Source organism: Schistocerca cancellata, chromosome 11 (genome assembly GCF_023864275.1).
Source record: "Schistocerca cancellata isolate TAMUIC-IGC-003103 chromosome 11, iqSchCanc2.1, whole genome shotgun sequence".
Lineage (NCBI taxonomy): Eukaryota > Metazoa > Arthropoda > Insecta > Orthoptera > Acrididae > Schistocerca > Schistocerca cancellata.
In genome coordinates, this window is record NC_064636.1 from 172,276,598 (window position 1) to 172,300,314 (window position 23,717).

At 37.5% G+C, this 23,717-nt stretch overlaps 2 protein-coding genes across 2 annotated transcripts in view; one reads left to right on the top strand and one right to left on the bottom strand.

Moving 5' to 3' along the window:
* Positions 1-5,744, bottom strand: part of LOC126108416 (zinc finger protein 708-like) — a 139,216-nt gene extending 133,472 nt beyond the window's left edge. The window contains exons 1-2 of the mRNA XM_049913624.1: positions 5,667-5,744; positions 3,944-4,032 (exon numbers count right to left, since the gene is read on the bottom strand). Coding sequence (XP_049769581.1) covers positions 3,944-4,015 — 72 coding nt within the window. The 5' untranslated portion in view covers positions 4,016-4,032; positions 5,667-5,744. The remainder of the gene's footprint in view (positions 1-3,943; positions 4,033-5,666) is intronic.
* The window catches only part of LOC126108417 (uncharacterized), a 55,670-nt gene continuing 37,654 nt past the window's right edge, over positions 5,702-23,717 (top strand). Inside the window, exons 1-2 of the mRNA XM_049913625.1 lie at positions 5,702-5,825; positions 10,143-10,454. Coding sequence (XP_049769582.1) covers positions 10,155-10,454 — 300 coding nt within the window. The 5' untranslated portion in view covers positions 5,702-5,825; positions 10,143-10,154. The remainder of the gene's footprint in view (positions 5,826-10,142; positions 10,455-23,717) is intronic.

Consider the following 23,717-nt stretch of genomic DNA (forward strand, 5'->3'; position numbering starts at 1 on the left):
GAGCATTTCGACATGTGGATCATTTCACTCAGGTTTCCAGGTCGCTTCAATGATGGACAAAATTGGCCCCCCAATAGTCCAGACCTCAATCCATGTGACTTTTCTTTGGGGGTACCCAAAGGAAAAAAAATTCCTGAAATGTCCACGTGATTTAATGGAGCCCAGAAGACTTATTCTTTAAGCTTTCAGTGAAATTAGGGAAGACATGTGCCATAGGGTACTCACTAACTTCAGCGTTCCTTTGAAGAAAGTTAGGAAACAAAATGGTGGGCATATTGAGCATGTACTGAGTTAGAACAAATCTCCATGGATGGCTTTTCATTAGAGTATATGTTTCTTTCAGATTGTATTGACAATAAAGTTTATATTAAAAAACAAAATGGTAACACATTTCGTGCACCACCCTATAGAAGAAGGGACTGGGTGGTAGGACAGGTTCTGAGCCATCAAGGGATCATCGATTTAGTATTGGAGGGAAGGGTGGAGGGTGAAAATCAGAGGGAGACCAAGACATGAATACACTAAACAGATTCAGGAGGATGTGGGTTGCAGTAGTTACTCAGGGATGAAGAAGCTTGGACAGGATAGAGTAGCACGGAGAGCTGCATCAATCCAGTCTTGCCACTGAAGAGCACAACAACAACAGAAGGGGTGGATGTGCTTTGCAACCAGTTTACAATACTTATTTTGTGACACAGTGCCTCGCACGAGCTCCACTGGACCGATGGGTGCCCACGTGGTGGTTTCCCAGAGTCTAATGGAGGCCCCGACAGTACAGGAGTCAAGAGGCTGTTCCCCTTGTGGGTGACGGAAATGCACCCTCCCAAAGCACGATAAAGGTACCAGGATTCATCAGACCATGCAGTGCTCGGCCATTGTGCCAACATCCAGCGCCAATAGTTACATACCTATTTCAGTTGTTGTCGATGTCATGGCATGGGTCATCAGCGGCACAGACTCATCATTAGGAGTGTTTGGAGCATTGTGCATTCAGACACAATTGTACTCTGCCCAGGATTAATTTCTGATGTTAGTTACACCACAGTTTGTTGCCTGTCTTGTTTTACCAGCCTGCCCAGCCTATGATGTCTACCGTCTGTGATGAGGAGTACTTGCCCAACCCCGTAACTTCTGGCCATGGTCTCACCTTTGTTTTGCCATGTGTTGAAGACAACTGCCATAGTACTACTTCAACACCCGGCAAGCTGTGCAGCTTCCAAAGGTGCTCATACCGAGCCTTCAGGCCATCAAAATCTGCTCTTGGTCAAACTCAGATTGTGCGCATTTCCTATTTTACAACAAGACAAGATGCTCACTGATACTCCATGCAACGTGTGTGTGTCTGACTAGAAGACAAGGTGAGATGCTATTGCCTGGATGAGTTTATACTGATAGTAGATCAGTGATCATAATGTTTTGGCTGCTGTGTATATGGATTTAGTATTATGACTTCCAAGTGGATGCTGGGCAATGCCAAGGGAACCATTCTGCAACATTTGGGGCAATTGTAAAATGCATCAATTTATTACAAGGGTGTGCCAGAAAATAATGCCTCCAAAATTTTGATTCTGTTCTTAATATCAGTTGTCATGCATATGACACTGTTGATGTTACCACTTTGCTGACACAGTATGCAGCACCCTCCTGATGAACAGTTCTGAACTGCAGGGTGTAACGTGTGTGTGTGTGTGTGTGTGTGTGTGTGTGTGTTTTATTTAACTGTGTCAGCATGTAAGAAAACCCTCAGACAACAGAGCACCAATTCAAATAGTTCATCCACATGTGGAGCACCCTCTTCTTCAGCATGACAATGCCAGACCATACACAACTTTTTCTTTTTGCACCTGCAGCAGTCTGACGTCTTTGATTCATTATTACTGATCATCCTCCATACTGACCCGGTTTGAGCCAATGAATTTTCAACTGTTTGCAAAACTTAAAGAACACCTTCAGGGACTCAACTTTGATAGTGATGAATTAGTGTGAGCGTAGGTGAGGCTGTGGGTCTGCCAACGAAGTCAAGCATTCTACAGTGACGACACCAACAACCTGGTGTCTCACTGGGAGAAAGGTGTTCAGTGCCACGGTGACTATGTTTGAAATAAATATACAAACACGAAGAATAAATATGTTAAATATTAAGTTTGTCTTAATTAAAATGCTTCAATAATTTCCAAATAGAAATTTTGTGTCATTACTTTCCAGCATGTGCTCATGCCCAAAATATACACCAATTAAAAATTAACATTTAATTAATTTGGCAAAGAAGGTGGCTTTCAACTGATACAATGTTAAGGTCATAGGGAAGTTCAGTTCATCAACTAACACAGCACACAGCATATGAGAAGACTTCTTGTAAGTAAAAAGTCATGTTATGGGCACCATTTGGATGTTTTGGTTAACATTAGGCTGGGCTACTGATCAATTTGTTACCATATCCTTTACTTGGCTTTCACATTTCTAGACTTTGTCAGCTCACAGCCACACTGCCACTTTTGAACATAGGCTAAGCCTTGAGATGCACTATGAATCAAACTCCCACTCCAACCAATGTTACAAGGGGGGAGTGGGTCTAGAACCACATTTTAACCTTGTAGCCTTTGAATAGTTCTCCAGTTTAGGTCCAAAGTCAATGGACCTTCAAACTGCTTTTCATTTATATGATGTGTGTTGTGCATACATATCATCCTGAATGCCACACCATCATTATATCAGGGGTCAAAGCCAAAGCCTGAACTGTGTTGGGTCTAACCACTATTTTACTGTATTTAATAAAATTTGGTATATTTATTCTCCTATCATTTCCTCACAGTGATTGTTTAGGATTACTGTTGTGATAATGTTTGTCAAATGAATTGCAGGCTGTTCACATAGTTTGTATAATCTATAATGAAGTACTCACATATATTCAAATGCAAATGCTGCATTAATGCTATTCCAGTACTTCTGCAGTTGCACTCAAGACGGATGTTGAAACAGATTTTTTCAGCACAGATAGTTCACAAGTAGTTTGCGTGATTGTGTCTGTGTGCTCAATTCTCATTTGCACAGGATAAAAATACTAGTGGCACCAAGTGAATTTGTTTGCTCCTGATAGGTGAATACCCTACAACCAGTTGCACATCAGATTTCAAGTGACATGTATATGTAAGATTATTTACACCAGTAACTGTAACATTGTGACAGTTTCACAAACAATATGCGTAACAATGTGCAGCAAATACAGAAAGTGGTTATGAACAAACCTGTCAATATTTGATGTGTAGCCCCATGGCTTCATCAAAACTTTGCTGCCAACATACAAATTCATTCTGCTGTGTAACAATTTATGCTTCCATGTGATATTTGTCTGAAATTTAACTTTACTGTTGAGAGTTCCACTTACATATGGTTCACATATTCAAAGTAAACAAAATGTACTTCTCAGATTAGTGACCATGCAAGTGTCACTTCAAAATTATTTATAAATAATTTATTTTACATTATCAGTAAATAAATTACAATTCTCATTCCATACCACGATACACTGCAATAATGCATTAACTGCAGCCATACCATTTATAAATTTAATGGCACTGCTAAGGTTCACTACACTTCACTACACTGCACATTAAGGTTGTCATTCAAAAGAAGTGTATCAGAGCAGAATATACTCACTTTATGGCAACCAGTTTATCAGTATAATTGGGTTGTGCATTCAAAAAGTTTTCCATGTTTACTAAACATTAAACTGAAACTCTTGCTCAAATTTATGTGAGGTTTAATACAAGGCTTATTTAAATGTACTGTGCAAAATGTCATATTTAAGACAGTAAGTTCATCAGTTTAGTAAACCAAATTATTCATGTTTCCAGCTGTATGACATCAATTGTATGTATTCACGCATCACACTGCACACAGAAATTAATGAAACCCTGTTAAGAAATACAAGTAAGCTACTTACTATCAAGTGGAACTCAGTTTGTACTTCATCAGTTTCCTCTTTTTTTATCCACTTAGTTGGCTCCTGGTCCATTGCTTCTGTTCTACAGTCTGAAAAGAAAAAGCAATCAGATAAGAAAAGTTTTTGGTCCACTCAGCTTCTGTTTTTACCATGAGGTATAGCTCAAAGGCAGTATTTTCATTCATATATTGCGTGCAGTAAATGGGTGATTACACAGGAAACAGATTAAATGTGGCTGAGGAAAATTGTGTTCATTGATATAAACTCATTTACATTTTGCAGGTCATGAAGAGTGAGAACAATCATAAAATTACATGCAATGGAAACTGAGCATTTAAAGTTGCTACTGCTTCTTTGTAACACTGGCTCATGGATACCATCCTGTTGTGACAATTATGGAAGATGTGTAATTTTGTGTGCATGCATTAACTTCAGCATTACAAACAATCACAGCAGTCAATAGATTGCAGCGATATTACTTAATAACATCAAATATTTCATTCTACACTTGGTTCATTGTGTTAATTTCAGTGTGATAGGGACATGAAGAAGATCCGGACATACAGATTGTTTATCAGTGAATATGCATTTTCAACGTAGGCATTAACTTGAAACTTACTTCATCTGTATTCATTCACGGATGTATGCTCAATTTACAGGAAGCGTCATCATTTTAGAATCTTTACCTGCTATTAAAGGAAAGCAATACCTGCACTGTAGACTGCACATTGCAATGCAGAATTTCTCATTCTTGATTACCATCAAGATTAAACATTGGTTAGCATTTTCTAACAAAACTGATTTACTGAAACGACTTCATACTAACTGTAAATATGATGAATGATCTACTGAGCTCTGATGACATGTAATGCTTTGCGTTAGGCAGATTATAGTTAATCTGTACCTTGTATCTCGCCAGTTCGTAAATGATGTTGCAGTACTCTTATACAGAACTCCATTAAAACCCACACACTACAACTAACTGGTATTTACATACGATTACACGAATACTAACGACACGAATAATCAAAGTACAGTGAAAACTAACAAAATGCATCAGAATTGAAGAATTTCCTTTCATGCGAACATACTCAAACTATGAAATGATGTAACTGTGGGCACTTTAAAAAATGCTTACGTTAGCCCTAAAATATGGAGCCGCTATATGTCTACATCACATCACAGAAAATTATCATCACAATCATTATTATTGCTAAGTAAGTCAAAATAACCGTACTAACATGGACAACCTTTGAATTTCACTGTCCGCCTTTTCTCGTTAGCCACGAAGTATATGAGGAGATTACTTCGTAGACAAACTGATCCTGACAGCACGTCACACACTCAGCCGTTTCTTTTACTAAAATACACGTAGCGATTTTACCGGTCAGGCCAAAAACAAGCACTAACAACTCAGGTATTTAGTTGTTATGAACATAACCTGAAAAATTACAACATTCACACACCGTCACCAAGCACACTATAGGTGATGTGATCACAATTAAATACAGAATAAAATCTCATCCTTATGTACCCATTAAAAATTAAATCATAAAAAAGACAGTAGCCTCAAACAGCAGAGTCATCACAAGATATTCGCGAACTATTACACTCATCAAACCCAACTGTTACTGTGACAGAAATTAAGTACCACGTTAATTTACTTCCGAAACACATTTCTTCACTTATTTTTGTTTGCAGTTTATAAACGCTTATAAATTACCTGGAGAATGTCACACACAAATTTCCACAACACCACGAGGTTGCTGCTGACTACACAGTACACGAAGGGTGACAGTATCGCAGAACCAGCAGATGCATTCAAAACCAGCGTGAATCTTGTCGCTCGTGTGGCCAACAGCAGAATTTTACGTCTTTTTCAGTGAGTGTTACGAGATATGTAATTAATAGTTTTTTCTGTATTTTCTATTTGCGTGCATTAGTGTGAAATAGACTTGGTAAATTGAAGGTTTCAGTTTTTATTTGCGTCTCAATAGGAAAAGCGAAGGACAGCTTCGCGTGTAAGCAAACGTTTGTTTACATTCTTAAATTACATTGTTAACTGCGCGGGATCATCAATTAAGTAGTGCACAATACTCAGTATTTACGTTTATTAGTTGCATTTAGACTCGATACATTGAAGATAGCAGTTTTTATACATTTTATTAGGTCATTATTTTCGTGTACGTGAACGTTTGTTTACATTATAAATACGAGGGTTAATCAGTTTAAGTTAGTGTTGGATTCTTAGTATTCACGCTTATTGGTGTCATTTAGGCTCGTTATAGTTTTTATACGTTTTATTAGGAAAAGTGATACTGACTGTGAACTCTAAAACGCCACTTGCATACGTTTGACTAGCGCAACCTGCGAGCATTAACAGTTAAGTAGACGTAAAATACGTGGTAAATTAGTGTTACACTAAAATGTGTGAGTAAATCAATGTTACAATAAAACTTCTGAGCCCTTCTTACATACGGTTTAGTTAGCAGAAAGCTAATACTCTCCTCGCCGTCTGCTTATTTTCCTTAGCTTGTTGTGGGCATTAGTGATCGTGTACTGTGAGCCTATGGGTTCCTATAAAGTAGAGCTCATATTTGTGCTTTTCATTCTGAACTCTTATTGTTAGCTAAAGGTTTTGTTTTGTACCTGCATCTGTCAGTGTACAATACTCAGTATTTACGTTTATTTGTGTCATTTCGACTCGATGCATTGAATGTAGCCGTTTTTATAGTTTTATTAGGTCATTTTCGCGTGTACGTAAACGTTTGTTTACACTGTAAATGCGAGGGATAACCAGTAGGTTTGGTTTACCGCTGGTTACTGTTTAACATTTATAAATAACATTCACTATACGGCCCCTAGCAGTATACTGTAGGTCACAGTTTTTTCCTGTAGTATCCACTTGATAGCCCCTAGCAGCAAAATAAGCACCAGATCTAGCTTCTACCATGTTTCATGTTGCAAGACTCTACGTGCTCTTTCATTTTTGAAATATCAGTTTGTACTGTATGGAAATGTGTATTTCCATCTGTGAAATAATGACAAAACTCATTACAAGCAATATTGTGCACTCATGATGGTAAGTTCTCCTCTAGTACGTTAACTTCACATTCTAAGTAATCATTCTGTTATTTTGTTTTGACAATTTAGACACAAAGTCAGATTTAATTTTGTCTCCCAGTTTTTAAGGGTCTTGTCTTCTAATACTTCACTGTTATCATCTAGTAACTTTTTGAAATTTTGTACTTATTCTTTTTTATTATTACTCCTGTAATTTATGACATTCCTCCTGTGATCTCAGTCACAGATTTGTAATCATGTGCAACACAACAAATAGGAGAAGTAATTGGTCACTTCTCACAGGATTAAGGTGAGAAGTTATGTTGTGTCGGATGTGTTGGCGATAACTAGCAACCACAGTGCCAACGTCAGCTCAGTGGCTACCGGTGCAATGAATATTGCAATGGGCATGTTCGACATGTAGTCTCATAGTCGACGGATGTGCTGAGATGGTAGATGTTTTGTCCATCAGCAGTAAATAAGTCAGGCTGTCTTCTCTGTCACACTCACCAAATTTTCTTCTAAATCATAGTTGTGTTATATCTGTGTTGCATATCTGTAATGCATCCGTGCAGTTGTTATTTAGTGGCTGCCAGTTTTCTACCCTCTATTGAAGTATTTTGTTCACGAATGATGTTGTTGTGAACTTTTCAATAATAATTCCTCAGTATCCTTCATTAATTGTCAAAATATTTAGCCAGTGTAATGCATCAAGTAATGTAACTTTGCTAATTCTCAGTTGCCACAGGCAACAAATGTTATCTTCTCAATATTTCTTGAAAATTGGTACACTTTCTTGCGAAACTTGGAATATTTCCAGCATAACATTTTCATCTCCCCTCATGGTTACCAAGTAAAGTGTAAAATCTGAGAAATGGCTGTGGTAAAAGCTGTGGGTATGCATTACATAGCTTGAGTATTCCTTGAACACCATTTTAGATTGTTGTCTGTTACCTCATACGTCTCTTCTTGACGAATTATTGTCTTGCTAATTCATTCTAGCGGTCTGGATCCTTCAGGCCATGGCCATGCTCAAACATCCAATTCTTTTAGACTTTGTTCCATCTTGCAGGGAACACTAAGTGGAAGATAGCAATCTCTGCTCTGAGCCACAAAATGACTTAAAATGAATTCTCATTTCAACTCTTCTATAGTTTAAAGTGCATTACTTCTTATTAACAGCCGCTCAAATAGGCTATGTGGTAACAGACATCAGTCATTAGAACACTTCAGACTTAAAAAGGCTGTACAGACAATCAGTGGTACAGTAAAAACTAATTCATTTGTCATAATGATTAAACTTGTGTTTTCGGTAAGGCGTGTGTTCCAGGTAGTCTGTGACAACTTCAACTGGAGGCATCACAACATGTGCGCCCAGCTGATAGGTGCTGTGTGTTCACTGCCAATGTCTGTGCCAAAACAGAGCAACGCAGAGAGTCTGTAATTTCGCATTACACATTATTTGTGCCTATTTCATCTATTGTGATCATTTTTTGCTCGGCTGATTCTTCATAGTCGACCAGGATACTTGCTAAAACATTCTGATACACTACAAATTGTAGCTGGGAATGTTAGTGTTAAACATAAAAGTGTTCGTGTACTTCAGACTTCAGTTGCTGCCCATGTACCTGTCTATACTTCTGTCTTGAAACTGACTGTCAGAGTGCCGTGGCACATTTACCTTCATCTACTAGTAGCATTTAATAGATTTGAACATCCCGTCTATCTAGATGTGCAATTGAATTTGCGTGGGTTATTTATACATCTCTGAGAAATCTTATCTTTCATACTGAACCATCCATGTCCAGCTGATTTTGTTATGGAGTGATGTAGCAGACTAACACAGAGTTCAATGATTTGACGGTCCTTCAATACAACATGACATATTGACTTATATTGTAAATGTTTTGAAAATGTGAACAGCAACTCCTGCATCAATATATTTTTGAGTCCCACGTACATATTTTCCTCCTAACACCACCCAGCATACTTCAGTAGTATTATGCCCAGCCACGTGTGACAAGGAACGCAGAAAACCTCTTTGAATAATGTCATATACACAGTGTACTTGACTGCACTTTCACATGACACGTTAACCGGAAAATGTGTCCTGGATATGTTTTCGTTAGCAACTTGTTTGTCATGGATACTTGATTGAACACTGTAGACTATTTGTAGACTCTCATAGAAACTGTATGGAGAGAGAGTCGCCATAACATGTCCAGTGTCTCCTTGATTGTGTTCCGCAGCACTTGTATTTTCTGATTTCAGAGTCCTCAAAGCCAGAGATAATATTCAGTGCTGTGATTGTAATCATTTGTGTATAGTAGCGTACATAAATGGTGGTAGAAAATGCAAGCACATGTGACTCTCTTGGGGTTGCAATGATTGCACATGATTTATGTGCAACAGTTCTTTAATTAAGTAGTGATTCTTAAGGTACCAAATCTTGTTTAGTACATTTTCTATGTATCCATAAAATTAGTTTATTAATCATATCAGTTGTTCTGAATTATCCCTATTTTTCTAGTAGACAATTCTCAAAACCTTTATTGAAATTTTCACTTTTTTGTGGTTTTTTTTCTTTTGAGATAAATTCTGCTCTGATGTTCTGAGAATTGTGCACTGCAAGAGAATGCATGTTAACAAATTGAGTACTACTTTGAATCTGTAAAAGATTAATGATGATGATGTTTGGTTTGTTGGGCGTTCAACTGCGTGGTCATTAGTGCCTGTACAAAGTCCCAATTTTTACACAGTCCAGTTTTTTACACAGTCCATTGTAGCCACTGTCACAAATGATTATGATGATGATGGTGGTGGTGGTGATGATGATGATGATGATGATGATGATGATGATACCGATACCACAAACACCCAGTCCCCGGAAAGAGAAAAATCCCCAACCCCACCGGGAATCAAACCCGGGATCCCGTGTAAAACATTAATGAAAATGAGCCAGTAAAACGTGTAAACTTCACTCTTACTCAGGGCATTGTTTTGTCATTAATTATATTTTCAGCATTAGAAAGGAATGCTGGTATGTAATTTATTACAATTTATTTAATACTGGCTATGTAATTAGAAGTAAATCTTGTATCACACAATGCACTGTATGCTTATTCATTCATTTCAGTACCTGCTCCTGATGAACGATTGCCACCTTGAAAAAGCCATAATAGTTTCCACTAAGGTTAGCCCACAAGATACACACTACAATGCAAGACTCAAGTCTTCTGTAGCATCTGCTTCCCCATCAACATCACTTTGTTCACAACAGTCTAAATGCAGTAACTATAGCTATGCCACAAGTTTTTACAAAAGTGTTATAAGTATCAGTATTTTATACAATGACTCAAGAGGTCTGCATGGTTCTTCTGAATTACACGGTTCTGTAAAGAAGTTTGGTGAAAATATGTGGCTTGAGTATTTAAATACTGCCATTGAGGTAGGTGCTTTTGTATATAGCTTTATTTTGTGATTTAGAAAAAAATAATTTCTGTATTTCTGCATAGTGGCCAGACATTAATGTCACTAGCATTGCTCAGAAGAGAAGGTTGTTACATATTTTGCTACTACACCTTCTTTATTTGTGAATTATTTTCAACATTCTACAAGTACTGCTAGGACATTTATGCATATGGTATTGAACAATGATGTAGTTGTTAATCCTTGTAAAGTTTGGTGGTATTATTCATCCTTGGTGCATAGTGAACTACATTCCAAGATCTGATTTAGGTGTGCAGTTTATAATTAAAAGGGTAACATGAAACTTTTCTCAAACAAGTGAAAACATTGGTCTGGACTAGGAGTTCATTCCAGGTACCTGTCTGGTATGGACAGATCTTCTCCAATTGTGCCATATAAGTAGGGCCTTAGGATTGATTCAAAATGTCAGCTTACTACAAAGACCTATCCATTCATTTCCAACAAATGCCTGAATTGGAAATGCACTGTTTACAAAACGTGATTCTGGTTCATGTCTGCACTCTTTAGTAACTTGTAGGAAATATTTGTATCAGTATACACTTAGCATCAAATGCTGTCTCTAGACTATCTGTTTAGGTCATTAGCAAGTACTCTAACATTTTATTAGAGTTTAACATAAATTGTGTATGTTGGCCTCTTTGCTCATGGCCCACTGAACCCAGTAAAAGAAAAATATAAGGATCTTCTTAATGAATGATTTTTATTTGCCTTATGCACCGTATTGCAGGTTTATCAAATTGTTAATGGGTGTGGTGTAAAGTCATGCACCAATTTTTACTTAATTTTGAGGTTGTATAAGTGCTATTATGGACTATAAAAAATACATGGAAGTCACAGGTTGTGAGCTGACTACTTTCTGTAACTGTCCATTCCAATTTATACATCATTCTTAATCAGGATTTGGATTAACATGTCAAACATAGGTGTGGAGTCATCTATCTTATCCGTAAAACAATTTATATGACTGGATGCTAGCTTTTACAAGGATGGTCAGTAATCACTTACTTAGTAGTAAACACACTGTGAAATGAGCAACACGTTCTAGTGAAAAGCATGAACATTTAAAACTTAAGATCTTTGTGTACCTAGGGGATAAAAACATAGTGGTGCTGGCAAGCACAAAGAGTTCTTCTTGTGTGTAATCATAAAATTTGTCATTTTGTTGTACTTTGAAGCAAAATATTTGTGAAATGTAATGCATAATAAAAAAACAAAAATACAAAATATGTGTAGTGGTTCCTCATCCTTGTTACATGCCTCTTCAGAGTGAAATTTCAGATTCAACAATAACATTATTTAACTAGAAAAAACTCATTGCAAATTATCTTAAAATAAAGAATTATTAAACAGTCTAAAATTTTCAAAATCGGTTGCGCGCGCGCGGGTGTGTGTGTGTGTGTGTGTGTGTGTGTGTGTGTGTGTGTGTGTGTGTGTGTGTGTGTGTGAAAAGCTTATTTGTGACAGTCTGTCTGTTGTGCCTATCCACAACAGCATATGGTGAGTAGCAACGTTCCTTTTCATGATGTTGTTACATTCCATCCTGGATTTTCCATTGTTTGATAAATGTTTGAAAAATTATGTATTGATAGAGACAGGAAAATTGCGTGTCAACAATGAAACAAAAAGATAACATGAAATCTTTGATTTTTTAGTGACATAATGCAAAATGACTTAACTACCATAAGTATAAAAAGACAACTGGGAAACCTGATGCTTCTGTGACCTAATGAACAAATAATAAATCATTTACAATAAACAACAAAGGGTGATCCCTCTGATTGTATGATGACAACAGCAAGGTAATCAAGTTCAGTTAAATTTAATGAACAAATTGTAAAAATAACTTAAAACAATATCAAATGAACAAATAAGCACAATAATAAGAGACTGTTGTGTGAAACAGTAACACAAATAAACAGTTTACAAATACCAAATAATAATACAGGGTGTACATAAAGTCTGGGAACACTTTCAATTATGAAAGTTTTCTTTTTACAAACATTTGATATGCGATCCATGAGTGACCCGGCAGAAGTCAATATGGTAATCAAATTCTTGCCATACCTGTCCCAGCATGACATCGTCGACTGAGGCAGTCGCTTCTCGTATTCTCTCCCGGTGCTTTGCTACATCACATGGTAGAGGCGGTACATAAACCAGATGTGTCCCCACAGGAAAATGTCACACGGAGTGAGATCTGGTGATTGGGGAGGCCATATCATAAAATAGCTGTCCTCTTCTGTAGCACAGTGGATCCATTGATGCGGCAGCTCCGTGCTCAGGTACCCACAAACTTCACAATGAAAATGGGGTGGAATTTATTGTGCCAGTGGTAAATAGCCTTCCTTGTTGGTAGCTTCTTACTGTACTTGGTTCTAAAGATCTTTGAACAGCAGTAGCCCACCTGTTTTCATCGAACTCCGACAGGCAGAAAGCTCGCTCTGCACCTGAACTGCCCATCTTTGCGACTAGCACTGACTATCAGCAAAATTACCAAACAATGCTGTGGCCGTATACATGAGAAAAAAAAAAAAGAAAAAAGAAGTCGTGGTTTCTTTTCAAAGTAACATGTGTATGATATCTGTACAATGTTTGGTTCTAATGCTATAAATAATTGAAAGTGTTCCCGGACTTTATGTACACCATGTAGTTTAATTAAAGAAAACAATCCTAGGTGAAATTACAAGATGGCTGGTCGAGCGGTTCTAGGCGCTATAGTCTGGAACTGCGCGACCGCTATGGTCACAGGTTCAAATCCTGCCTCGGGCATGGATGTTTGAGATGTCCTTAGGTTAGTTAGGTTTAAGTAGTTCTAAATTCTAGGGGACTGATGACCTCAGAAGTTAAATCCCATAGTGCTCAGAGCAATTTTGAAATTACAAGATGACAGTTTGTGGCAGCAGAAAAGTAAATCTTATTAACTTTGAATTATTGTTTATCCACCTATTGAACTGATCAGTAAATGGTAGATATTATTGTTTTTATGGTCGCCTATGATGTGAAGTAGTTGTGATTTGGACCTGCTGATCAGATCCAAATAAATGTGCGTCTGTCCTTCTTAGTGGACTTCATTTCCTTTGCACTGTCTTAAGTGCTAAAAGGTGAGAGAGAGATGGAATCTGTGACCAAGAAAATTAAAGCTCCTTTATACATTGAAGATAGCTCCCGTAAGATATGTTTAACACAATCATATTACAATTGTTTGAGTTATAGATGTCTTGTCTCATTAGACTGGACAACAAAAATACATTTTCACAAAGCAAAACGTCAGATTGAGAAATAATATCAGAATGACAGTTTAAACATACATTTGTTTTTGCTCATATATTGTCTCTATGGTTATTGTGAGCACCATTCTTTAATGGTCTCAACACATCTCAAAGTTTGACTTCTAAGAACTAATGGCCCACACCAGGTGGAGACACTGAACTTGTCATCCCATCTTGCAGATATGCTGCGCCCATATACCCCGTATTACCTGCAAATATTAATAAACTATTTCTCCCACAATTTGCTGTCTGAAACTTAAGTATTTTTTTAATGAAATATCTCAATCATATTTCATATATTAGGACAGAGAGTGTAACTCATCATTTTCCCTAAAATGATTTGTTATATCTCAACTTTTCCACTCCACCTCACACAATGTGTTGGAAATTGCCATGAAACATGATAAGCTGGAGTGGCTGTGTGTGTTCTGCTACATAACTTCGGGTGTGAAACAGCAGTATAGAGCCATGCTGAGTATCACAATAGCAAGCAGTGTGGAAGTCACTACTGGGCCTGTTATATTAAATAAAATATTGGGTTGGTGGAATCCATAGTACATGTGGCAGCTCTATCTAGTGACTTGTTGCTGCTCCTGTGTCATCAACTATTTTAAGGACTAGAACAGTTCATTGTTGCTAGTATCTGGAAAAAGTGATGAGACAGGATGTGTACTGAGAGATAAGCTAATTTTTGGAATGGATGACAGGAATGGTTCGGTAGCGACATTTCAAATTTCTTTCATTTGTGCTGACAACAGAAATTCATGTCCCAGAGTATTGCAACAGGATGCTTTGAATAGAAGTCTACTACTATTCAGTGTTACTTGGTACTTGTGGAGAGTGAAATTCCGATTAGAAAACACAACTGAAACCAGAACGACATAGGGGTTGGCATATATCTAGTTGATACTAGTGAAGTGGAACCAACGTTTGGTTAATTCAACTATCAATCTGGGACCATTCAAGTTTGTTGTGTAAGAGACAAACTGTCTTCAGTATGTTCCAAGAAGAAATGGAATCTACATAAGGTGCTGAATTGTGCCACTCAAGTGTAAGTAAAGATACTACACTGTATCTTCAATGTCTACTTGGAGGCCAGGTGTGTGGAGCAGTGCTGGATTGTGCTTCTTGGGCCGTGGTTTAACAATAGGTGTTTTGGTTCACGGAGAGTGGGATCTTATTTCTGCAGACCTTTCCTAACAACACGTTAGTCTTATCCATGATACTGGCTTTTACAATCTGCACTTATGTGGTAATGCAGATTTTCAAATTTCATAAATTTTAATGTAACTTCGCCACACCAGACAAACTAGACAATTATATAGTGACAATGTCTCTACATAGTGAAATAATGCAAACATGTGACAAAACCATTTAGTTGTAGATGCAGGTAATGAAATATAGAGGAATAAATAACAGTGAAACGGGGCTGAAGAGGCCACGAGGCGAAAACACAGAGCAGAATCATCAGTTAATTGAAATAGATGGTTTCGTCTCCGACGTAAGATAAAAATTGTTTTTAATCCCTAGACTGTAAATTGATGGGGCAACAGAATGTAAATTATACCAAAATCTGTTCTAAACATTTCTGAGATTTGCTGGATCCACTACAGTAGATGCTATATATCTTTATACTTGGTCAAGCGATCAAACTGAGCTATAATCTTCTGATCTGTAATTCAACGTTGACAGGCAATGCGAAATACAGTATCTGTAATGGTCTAGTGCAGGGTCATGCAAATTTCTTAGTTCTGCCCAATTTCATGGCAGTTTGTCATAACATCCCATGATCTCCTAATGGGTATATCAGCATCCTAGCATCCTTTCAACTATTGAGCTGTCTCCATGTTCAGCGGCATTGTTCTGCTGAATTCTCTTCAAAATAAATGTTAATCTTTTAGCCGGGTACTTCACTTTGCTGGAATTCATTTCAGGTGAGAGCTTATAAGTCTTGAAACATGAATGGATTTTGTGGTGATAAACAACCTCAAAGGGAATCGACACTGTGGTTTCATGTATTCTGGTGTTGTATGACGATATCACATATGGTAATAGACAATCCCAGTCTGAGGGGAAGCTAATCATGTTATAAGATAAGATTCTAGGTACTGTTTTATGAATGTGTTCAACCCTGCCATTACTCTTAGAATGAAATGATGTAGCTCTGAACTTCTTTATTTTAAACAGTCAAGATAACTGTATGATAAGATTGGCCATAACGTTTGTCCCTCAGTCTGCTAGAATGGCCTCTGGACTTCTAGATTGTAGTGCAAAATAAGTTACCAGTGCTCTCACAACCATCTCAGCAGCCATGTCTGCAGTGGGTCACACAATAAGATGATGAGAGAAACGGTCAGCGACAGATAAAATGTGTGTTACTTTTTACTGTTAAGGCAAATGGTCCTGCAATATAGAGTGCTAAGACTTTGAAAGGTCCAGCTACCTCAGATATAGTTTGAAGAGGTACATTTGGTTTTTGTTCTTGCACTCTCTCCAAAAAGACAGACCACAGGGTACAACAAAAGCTGTCTTATTCTCCATCTTTAATAGCTACATGAATCTGATAGTAGCTGGAGCATGGTGAAGAATTTGCATTTGCCAAGGTGATTAAAAATATCATCAATCCTTGCAAAAAATGCTGCAAGCTTTTCCTCTGTAACTGGTTTAGTTGGGGTCTACCACTGTAACAAGCGTACATAAACAGGGTGTATATGACCAGGGACAACCGGGAGATTCAGTTAAGACCCAGGAATTTTTTCATCCGGGAGAAAACCGGGAAAACCCGTTCTTTTTTTTTTTTTTAATTCCAGGAATTTTTCATTGTTTTCAGTTAATTTTTTGTAATTTTGACTGGTAAGAACCGATACTCCAACAAAGGATATTACTGTACCCCACTACTGCACAATAATACTTCAACAATAAAAGATAAACGAGAGAAAAAGAACGAAAATTACTTAAATTGCAAAGGAAATGCGCCATATACAATGACGACACACAGTGCTCGTGCAAGTGTCTGCCAAATGCAAAATGTGTCAAAGGCTTTAGGAAGACTATGCAATGCGCTATAACAACAAATTGCCTCTGATGAGCGTGAAGTCACAACTGTTTACATTAGATTCGTTTTAGCAGTTATGAGCGGGCTCATACGCATGCGCAGTTGAGTTGCTTTTGAGTAGTAGATTCTCCTGATTCTGGCTACAGGGATGTGGATGTTGGCTGTGCAAGCAGTCGCATCAAGCAGCTAGATGCTACCGGGAAAAGGGGGCGCCAAATTCATATTCTTGAGGAAAAAAACTTGTATCACAAAGTGCCTAGCATGCAGTGCATGTTTGTCTATTGATTATTCATGTGATTTTGAAACGCATCGCTATTGGATTTTGAACATTTTTTGAACACATTTTAAGTTGATTTCTGACTGAATCATAAGTTGATTTTTGAATGCATGCCTCACATCTAGAAATAAACTTCCCGTAGATGGGACAGGGCTATACAAGCTGAGCGGATTAAAGCCAAATGGATGAATGCCAATTGCTGTCTGATTATGTGGTTGATTGGGTTTGTGAATGATCAGTGTTGTTATAATTACTAGCGAAATCCATAGATTCAGACTACCAGAGTGGAAATAAACAACTGTCAGGAATAACAGGTGAGAAAGATTATGTATTATCTTCTCTGTGTATCCAAGGAAATGAAATTTTGACAGAAAATTTTTGGCTGTATCATTACTCTAGAAGGACCAGTAGTACAGTTCTCGTCTAGCAGCCACTTATGTTCTATTCTGGAAGTAACATGGGAAACGTGTTGCACAAAAACGTAAAACGCCTAACCGGAAAATAATTGCGGGATAACCTAACCTGTGATTCTGGCAGGGTTAGTGAAGTTAATCAGCGAACAAATTTTGACAATGGCACGAATAGCTACAGAATTGGTGGTGACAAGATTGTTTGTGGAACGAGGAAGGAGAAGAAACGGGGACAAATTATGGGAGAATAAATTTATATAAAAATTTCGTAATACTACTTTTCGGTCTCGTGCTTGAGAAACTGGTGCATATGAATGAAAGTGAAACTATTTCCTAACATTAAGTTTTTTTGTTTGAAGTAGGCCTAATAGGCATTTGATATTGGTACTTCGTGAATTATATTCTGTAGTGTTATAAAAATGGCCATTGGTGCCAAAACAGTCTTGTTTATTTGGTGTGTGTTACAAAACTGCTGACATATTAGAAAGGCCTATTTTGTTTTATCTAGCAGACAGCGACAAAATAGATGTAATCAGATCGAGAAACCACGCCAGTCTTGGGTATTATTTCTGTTAACAGCTTTTTCAGTATTAGATAATGACATTTTGATGTTTCATGTAGCAAAATGTTTCACGAACTTTGATGAGGTAATACCGTAGATCCTTTCCCAGAAAGGAAAGCACACCATGCAAAGCTGTAGTGAGATTAGAGAGAAAAAAATGCTAGGAGCTAAGGATTGAAGAAATGCATAATTTCTTGATTATCTCTTGTCTTTATTGGTTTTATGTATCCTATATTTAATTTTATGTCACACAAAACAGCAAGTTATTAGCCAATAGGCAATAAAGAGTTCAGATTTTCTGAAGAGTTCTTGTTCTCCTGATTACAAAAATCCCATCCGCTATTAATTGTGAGATTTTGTTTTTTGAAAAGGGGCAGGCTGTCAAACTGGTTGACTGGGAAAAGGCGAGGCCCCATAGGACATTTCAATTTCCACTGTCCTGAATATAGTCTGATGGCATCCATTACAAAATATACACGTTTCAATTCCACAGAGCAAAATACAGTGATATGCATTAGAAGAATGATTTATCAAGAGGCGTGGCACTGCACTTTGGCGTACTTAAGACATATATAATGTGTCTTACATTTCCTCAAACACACATGTTTTATGTTTCAGACTTTTCAGAAAGATGTGCGCTACAAGATGAACATATTTTTGAAAATTCGATTTTTTTAGTATTGATCTGGTCCACAAATATCGTAGATCTGGGGCTGATGCACAGAGCAGTCAGAGTAGAGTTGTAGTGGGTAGTCTCCACATGATCCGTGTCTACATTTAGTGATTTTGCTGTTTCCCCTTCATGTACTCTCACGTCAAATCAAAACAAGACGGATGTCTGTGGCCGGGAGCTATCAAGTGAATTAAAATACATTCACATAATTATGGAAGGCTAAAATATGGCATTTGTTTCAGATTTTATTTTATTTCTACCTTTCTGAGAGTCAAGCATTAATCGCCTTGTGGAACAATGAAGTTATTTTTGTCTGTTTGCTTAAGAAATTTGGCTTTTATTAACCTTTTCTGCAGCGGCAGTCAATGTATTTGAAACGAAATGTTTAATTCCACAGTGCTGGCTAGTTTCAACTGTTCGCTGCATTTCATGTGCATGGTTCCCCCCTCCCCCGCCCCCCCCTAGAATATATGGCATTATGCCATAATTAAGAACCAAATATGATATAATACAATACTGGTACTCCAAGAAAATTTACATCGCGAAAACCACACTGAAAAGCTTAATATCAAGTTGAGGTCTACTTCATTGGGAATCTGGACATACGAGTGTGCACTTTAAACGTGCACATTTTAATATGGTTCACGAAATTCCGATGCTCATGGAGTATCTTCTAATGTCTTGTTTCTTTTATGACATAATGTATGATCTTTCAGTGTTTAACATGTACGCACATACGGGCTTCCTATGTTATGATAGCTGTGTCGCCTGTTATTTGCGCTGTCTGGCAACTGCTGAAACAAACCTATTTCTGACAGGTTGCGGGAAAATATTGCGACTAGTGGTTTGAAAAGCATTACTTTCAAAGTAAATATCCTTCTATGTAAGTTGAACTATGTGCAAGAATGTGCCATGAATTTATTAAATTAAAGAGCGTTTGACTCATTTAAAAATCAACTCTTTGATGATGAGTCATTTAGAAGAATTTTGAACCCTGAAGATCAGACATTTATCTCATTATTGAAAATTTTACTGGCACATTTGTGTGATGTGTCTCAAAGTGCAACACACACAAAAAAGATCAACATTATATGCGAAATGTTAGCTTCTCTTGCAGCATATTAACCTTAGAGACCGATATTATATGTGACAGCACCATATATATTAATTTAAACTATTAACTTTCCCTGTTTGTGTGTTCGTGCTACTTATCAGTGATGTTGCTGCTGGCTGACTACATCACGTGTCCTATGTTCTGAATATCGGCTGGCGAGATCACGTGACATGAGCTATGACTGGCTTACAAAAGTGCATCGCAATCTTGATTTCAATGATTTGGAAAGTAACATGTGGTGTTTAGTGGAATTTCAATGTATACTTTTGTAATACGAAAATATGCAGCATGCATGTTGCTGCACATGAAAGATATTTCCAAATCTTGTCTTTTTCCCTGAGTTTTGTTTTCTATAGTGCCAGGAAATTCTATGCCCATGTATAAAACCATAACCATTCAAAGGATTGATAAGGGAAAATATACTGTTACTTAACATGGAGAAAGTTTGTTTTCACTTGGGAGAAAGTGTATTTTTATCCGTGAAAAATCCGGGAATGTTTTTCCTTGTCCGCATATACACCCTGATAAAAGTCCAGGAACACTTTCAGTTATTTCTTGCACAAGAACAAAACATTGTACAGATATCATACGGACGTCATTTTGAAGAGAAACCCTGAAAGTTCTTTTTTCATGTGTACCATGCAACGGTTCTTTCGCATTCTTGTCAATACGGTACCAGAACGTTTAAGTTCTACCACTGTAAAGATGGAAGACCCGCGATTCGGAATGTCAGAACTGTGTAGTAAGTAGTGACAGGCACACTCCACACCATCAACTCTCGGAGAGTGACTTTAACCGTGTTCAACCTAATGGTAAATTATCGAACTATTTTTCTCCAAATCATACAGTTTGTGGGAAAAGCAGTGAGAATAATTACGTTTGGAAACCTTTTATCAGACAAAGCCTGTTATAACAATAAACTGTTTCGCTTAATAAAACGGCCGCCAGCCCAAATCGGGCACAGCGTCCACACAAAAAGATGAAGTCAATTTTCGACACTGAATAAATAACTACTTTCACTTACTATGTAACTGACACACAACCACTTAATTTCCATTTACTTGGGTCACTTGGCAGTAAGTACTATTGATCCCACTTTATGTTACTTATGGAATTTATCACTATACTTCAGTAATTATTTAAAGAAGACACACACATGTTTCAACAAGGATACAAAAAAATATTAAACTTATAGCTATTATTCATATGACCAAAACTATTATTTAAGAGGACTATATTTCATTTCTTTAGGACTTTTATTTGTTAACATTTAACTAACACCAATATTTGTCTGGCTTTCTTTGACATGGAGAAGCAACACGAACAAATACTGTTCAAATTGTTGCAGTTAAATAATTATGTTACCTTACTTTCAAAAATGCTATTGAAAACTTATCCTCATGGTCAGGCAAAGCGGTGGTTCTTAAACCGGTATGTGCAAACTTTAGTATTTAATAATGATTTTCAGAATTTACTACCAAAACAATACTATTGCCAGTAATTTACTATTATTCAAGCTTCAATAAACATCAGAATACTCGGAATAAATTCGTTTAGGTAAGGACCCTACTGAGATAAATTAAACTGGAAAATTATGGTTAAACACAAAGGTACATTTAACACTTATATTCCACTGATTGAAGAGGGATGGTTCATACTGTGATACACTTCTAAATAAAGTACTTTGCCTGTTACTGATGTTGAAGGTGGCATGAGGCGGTGCTGCATAGTAACATTGCACAGGTACGGCTCTTGATGTACATAGCTCTATCTTCCTCTTGGTGGCGACGATAAAATTGCAAATTTCTGAGCTATTAATTTATTGCTGTACTGCACCAATCATGTAGAACACGTCTGAGCGTGTTCACCACTTGCAGGGCAGCTACCGACTGTGTGTGTCACTTGCGCGCCAATTCTCACTCACGCGCCCCACCACCTTTCCCATTCCACCACAGAATGGAGTTCCGTTCTACCTATGATCCCTACACATTTTCATTTTACACTTCTGCTTACAAAAACCCTAAGTATGAACCCTCTACAACTGCATAACAGCACATACATACAAAATTGAGATAATTAATTACAGTTGTACTTTAAATATTACATAATGATTTACAAAATATGCTATAATACATTTATTCAACCTACATCAAAGAGGTTATTTTTAACAGATAAACTACACTTAACAAAAGCTTACTCTCATTATAGTAATTTTTCAAAATTATTACGGAACAAAAAATTTAAAATATACAGATTAATGGAAGTATTATATTTACAATAGCATTACAACTGCCACAGCGTATTTCGGTAATTTGCCGATAGCCGGTGCTAGTCACAAGCATGGTGAGTTGAGGTATGTTGTAGTTTGACAAATGGGAAAGTGAACACGCATAAATGTCGAATATGGGATACAAAGCATCCACACAAATGCATTGAATTTGAGTGTGAATCGCCAAAGGTAAATATTTTTTGTGCCTTGTCACGTCGAAAACTGTACAGGCCATTCTTATTTGTCGAAAGCACTGTCACTGGGTATTCCTACTTGGACATGTTTCAGCAGAATGGGGCTCCACCCCATTTCCACCTTGAAGTTTGTGGGTACCTGAACACGGAGCTACTGCATTGGTGGATTGGCCGTGCTACAAAAGGGGACAGCTGTTTCATGAAATGGCCTTCCTGATCACCAGACCTCACTCCATGTGAGTCTTTTCTGTGGGGACACATTAAAGATCTGGTGTATGTACCACCTCTACCACGTGATACAGCTGAGGTCCAGGAGAGAATATGGGAAGCGACTGCCACAGTCGACGATGCCGTGCTAGGATGGGTATGGCAAGGTATCAATTACCTTACTGACATGTGCTGGGTCTCTCATGGTTCGCATATCAAATGTTTGTAAAAAACAAAAACTTTCACAGTCTCTCTTCAAAGTGCAATATGTATGAGACCTGTACAATGTTTAGTTCTTTTGCAATAAATAATGATTGAAAGTTTTCCCGGACTTTATGTACACCCTGTATGTGACAACCAGGAACTGAAAGAAGGTTTAATTACTCCAGCTTTTAGTAAATCTGAGGCATTTTTGTCTACTGCAGGCTGCAAGTGATAGGATATGCAATATGGTTTCCAGGCTATTGGCTTGGTATCATATGTAGGAATCTTGTGGTACATTAAGAAGTTTAACAGAAGTTATTTCTTTTCTTCAGATGAAGTTGCAAATTCAGCTAGAATGGGGTACAGTTGACAGTGAGTATATCTAACAAACAAAACATTTATTTGTATGCCTGTATTGATGAGGAAGGTAGAAGTTCTGCTGTTCATTTATCTTGCAAACTTACGTTTACCACTTGAGCAATTCCTATATCTCTTACCGGATTGGCTTTGCAGAAGGGAAGCAAGGAGCAGTGGCAGAACTGCTCCCATTCACATTTCGCATATTCACATTTCTTCAAGCACCTCGTTGACCTACTTGGTTAACTGACCAGAGATGGACAGTTTTCTCTCTCGTGTCCGATTTTTCTAAAACAAGCACATGCTGGTGCCAAACACTAAGTAGTCGTGTAACTTTTTGTCATTTGCAACGAGTGCAGCACACTTCGGCAACGAATGCACATCTAGTGGGCTTTATCCCAGTGGATGATTAGACGAATTGTTGCACCTCCTTTGTGAGTTGTATAGCCTATCTTAGTGTACTCGGTGTACTTCACCTTGTCACGTACCTGTGTGGTCAATCCTGTGAATGAGTGAATCTGCACAGCAAGTTTCTGATTTCCTGAGTGGTATCTCTTTCCTTTCATTACTTTCTGTTAGTACATATGTACGACAAGACACAACTCTTATTCGGTCAGAAAATCACTCGAAA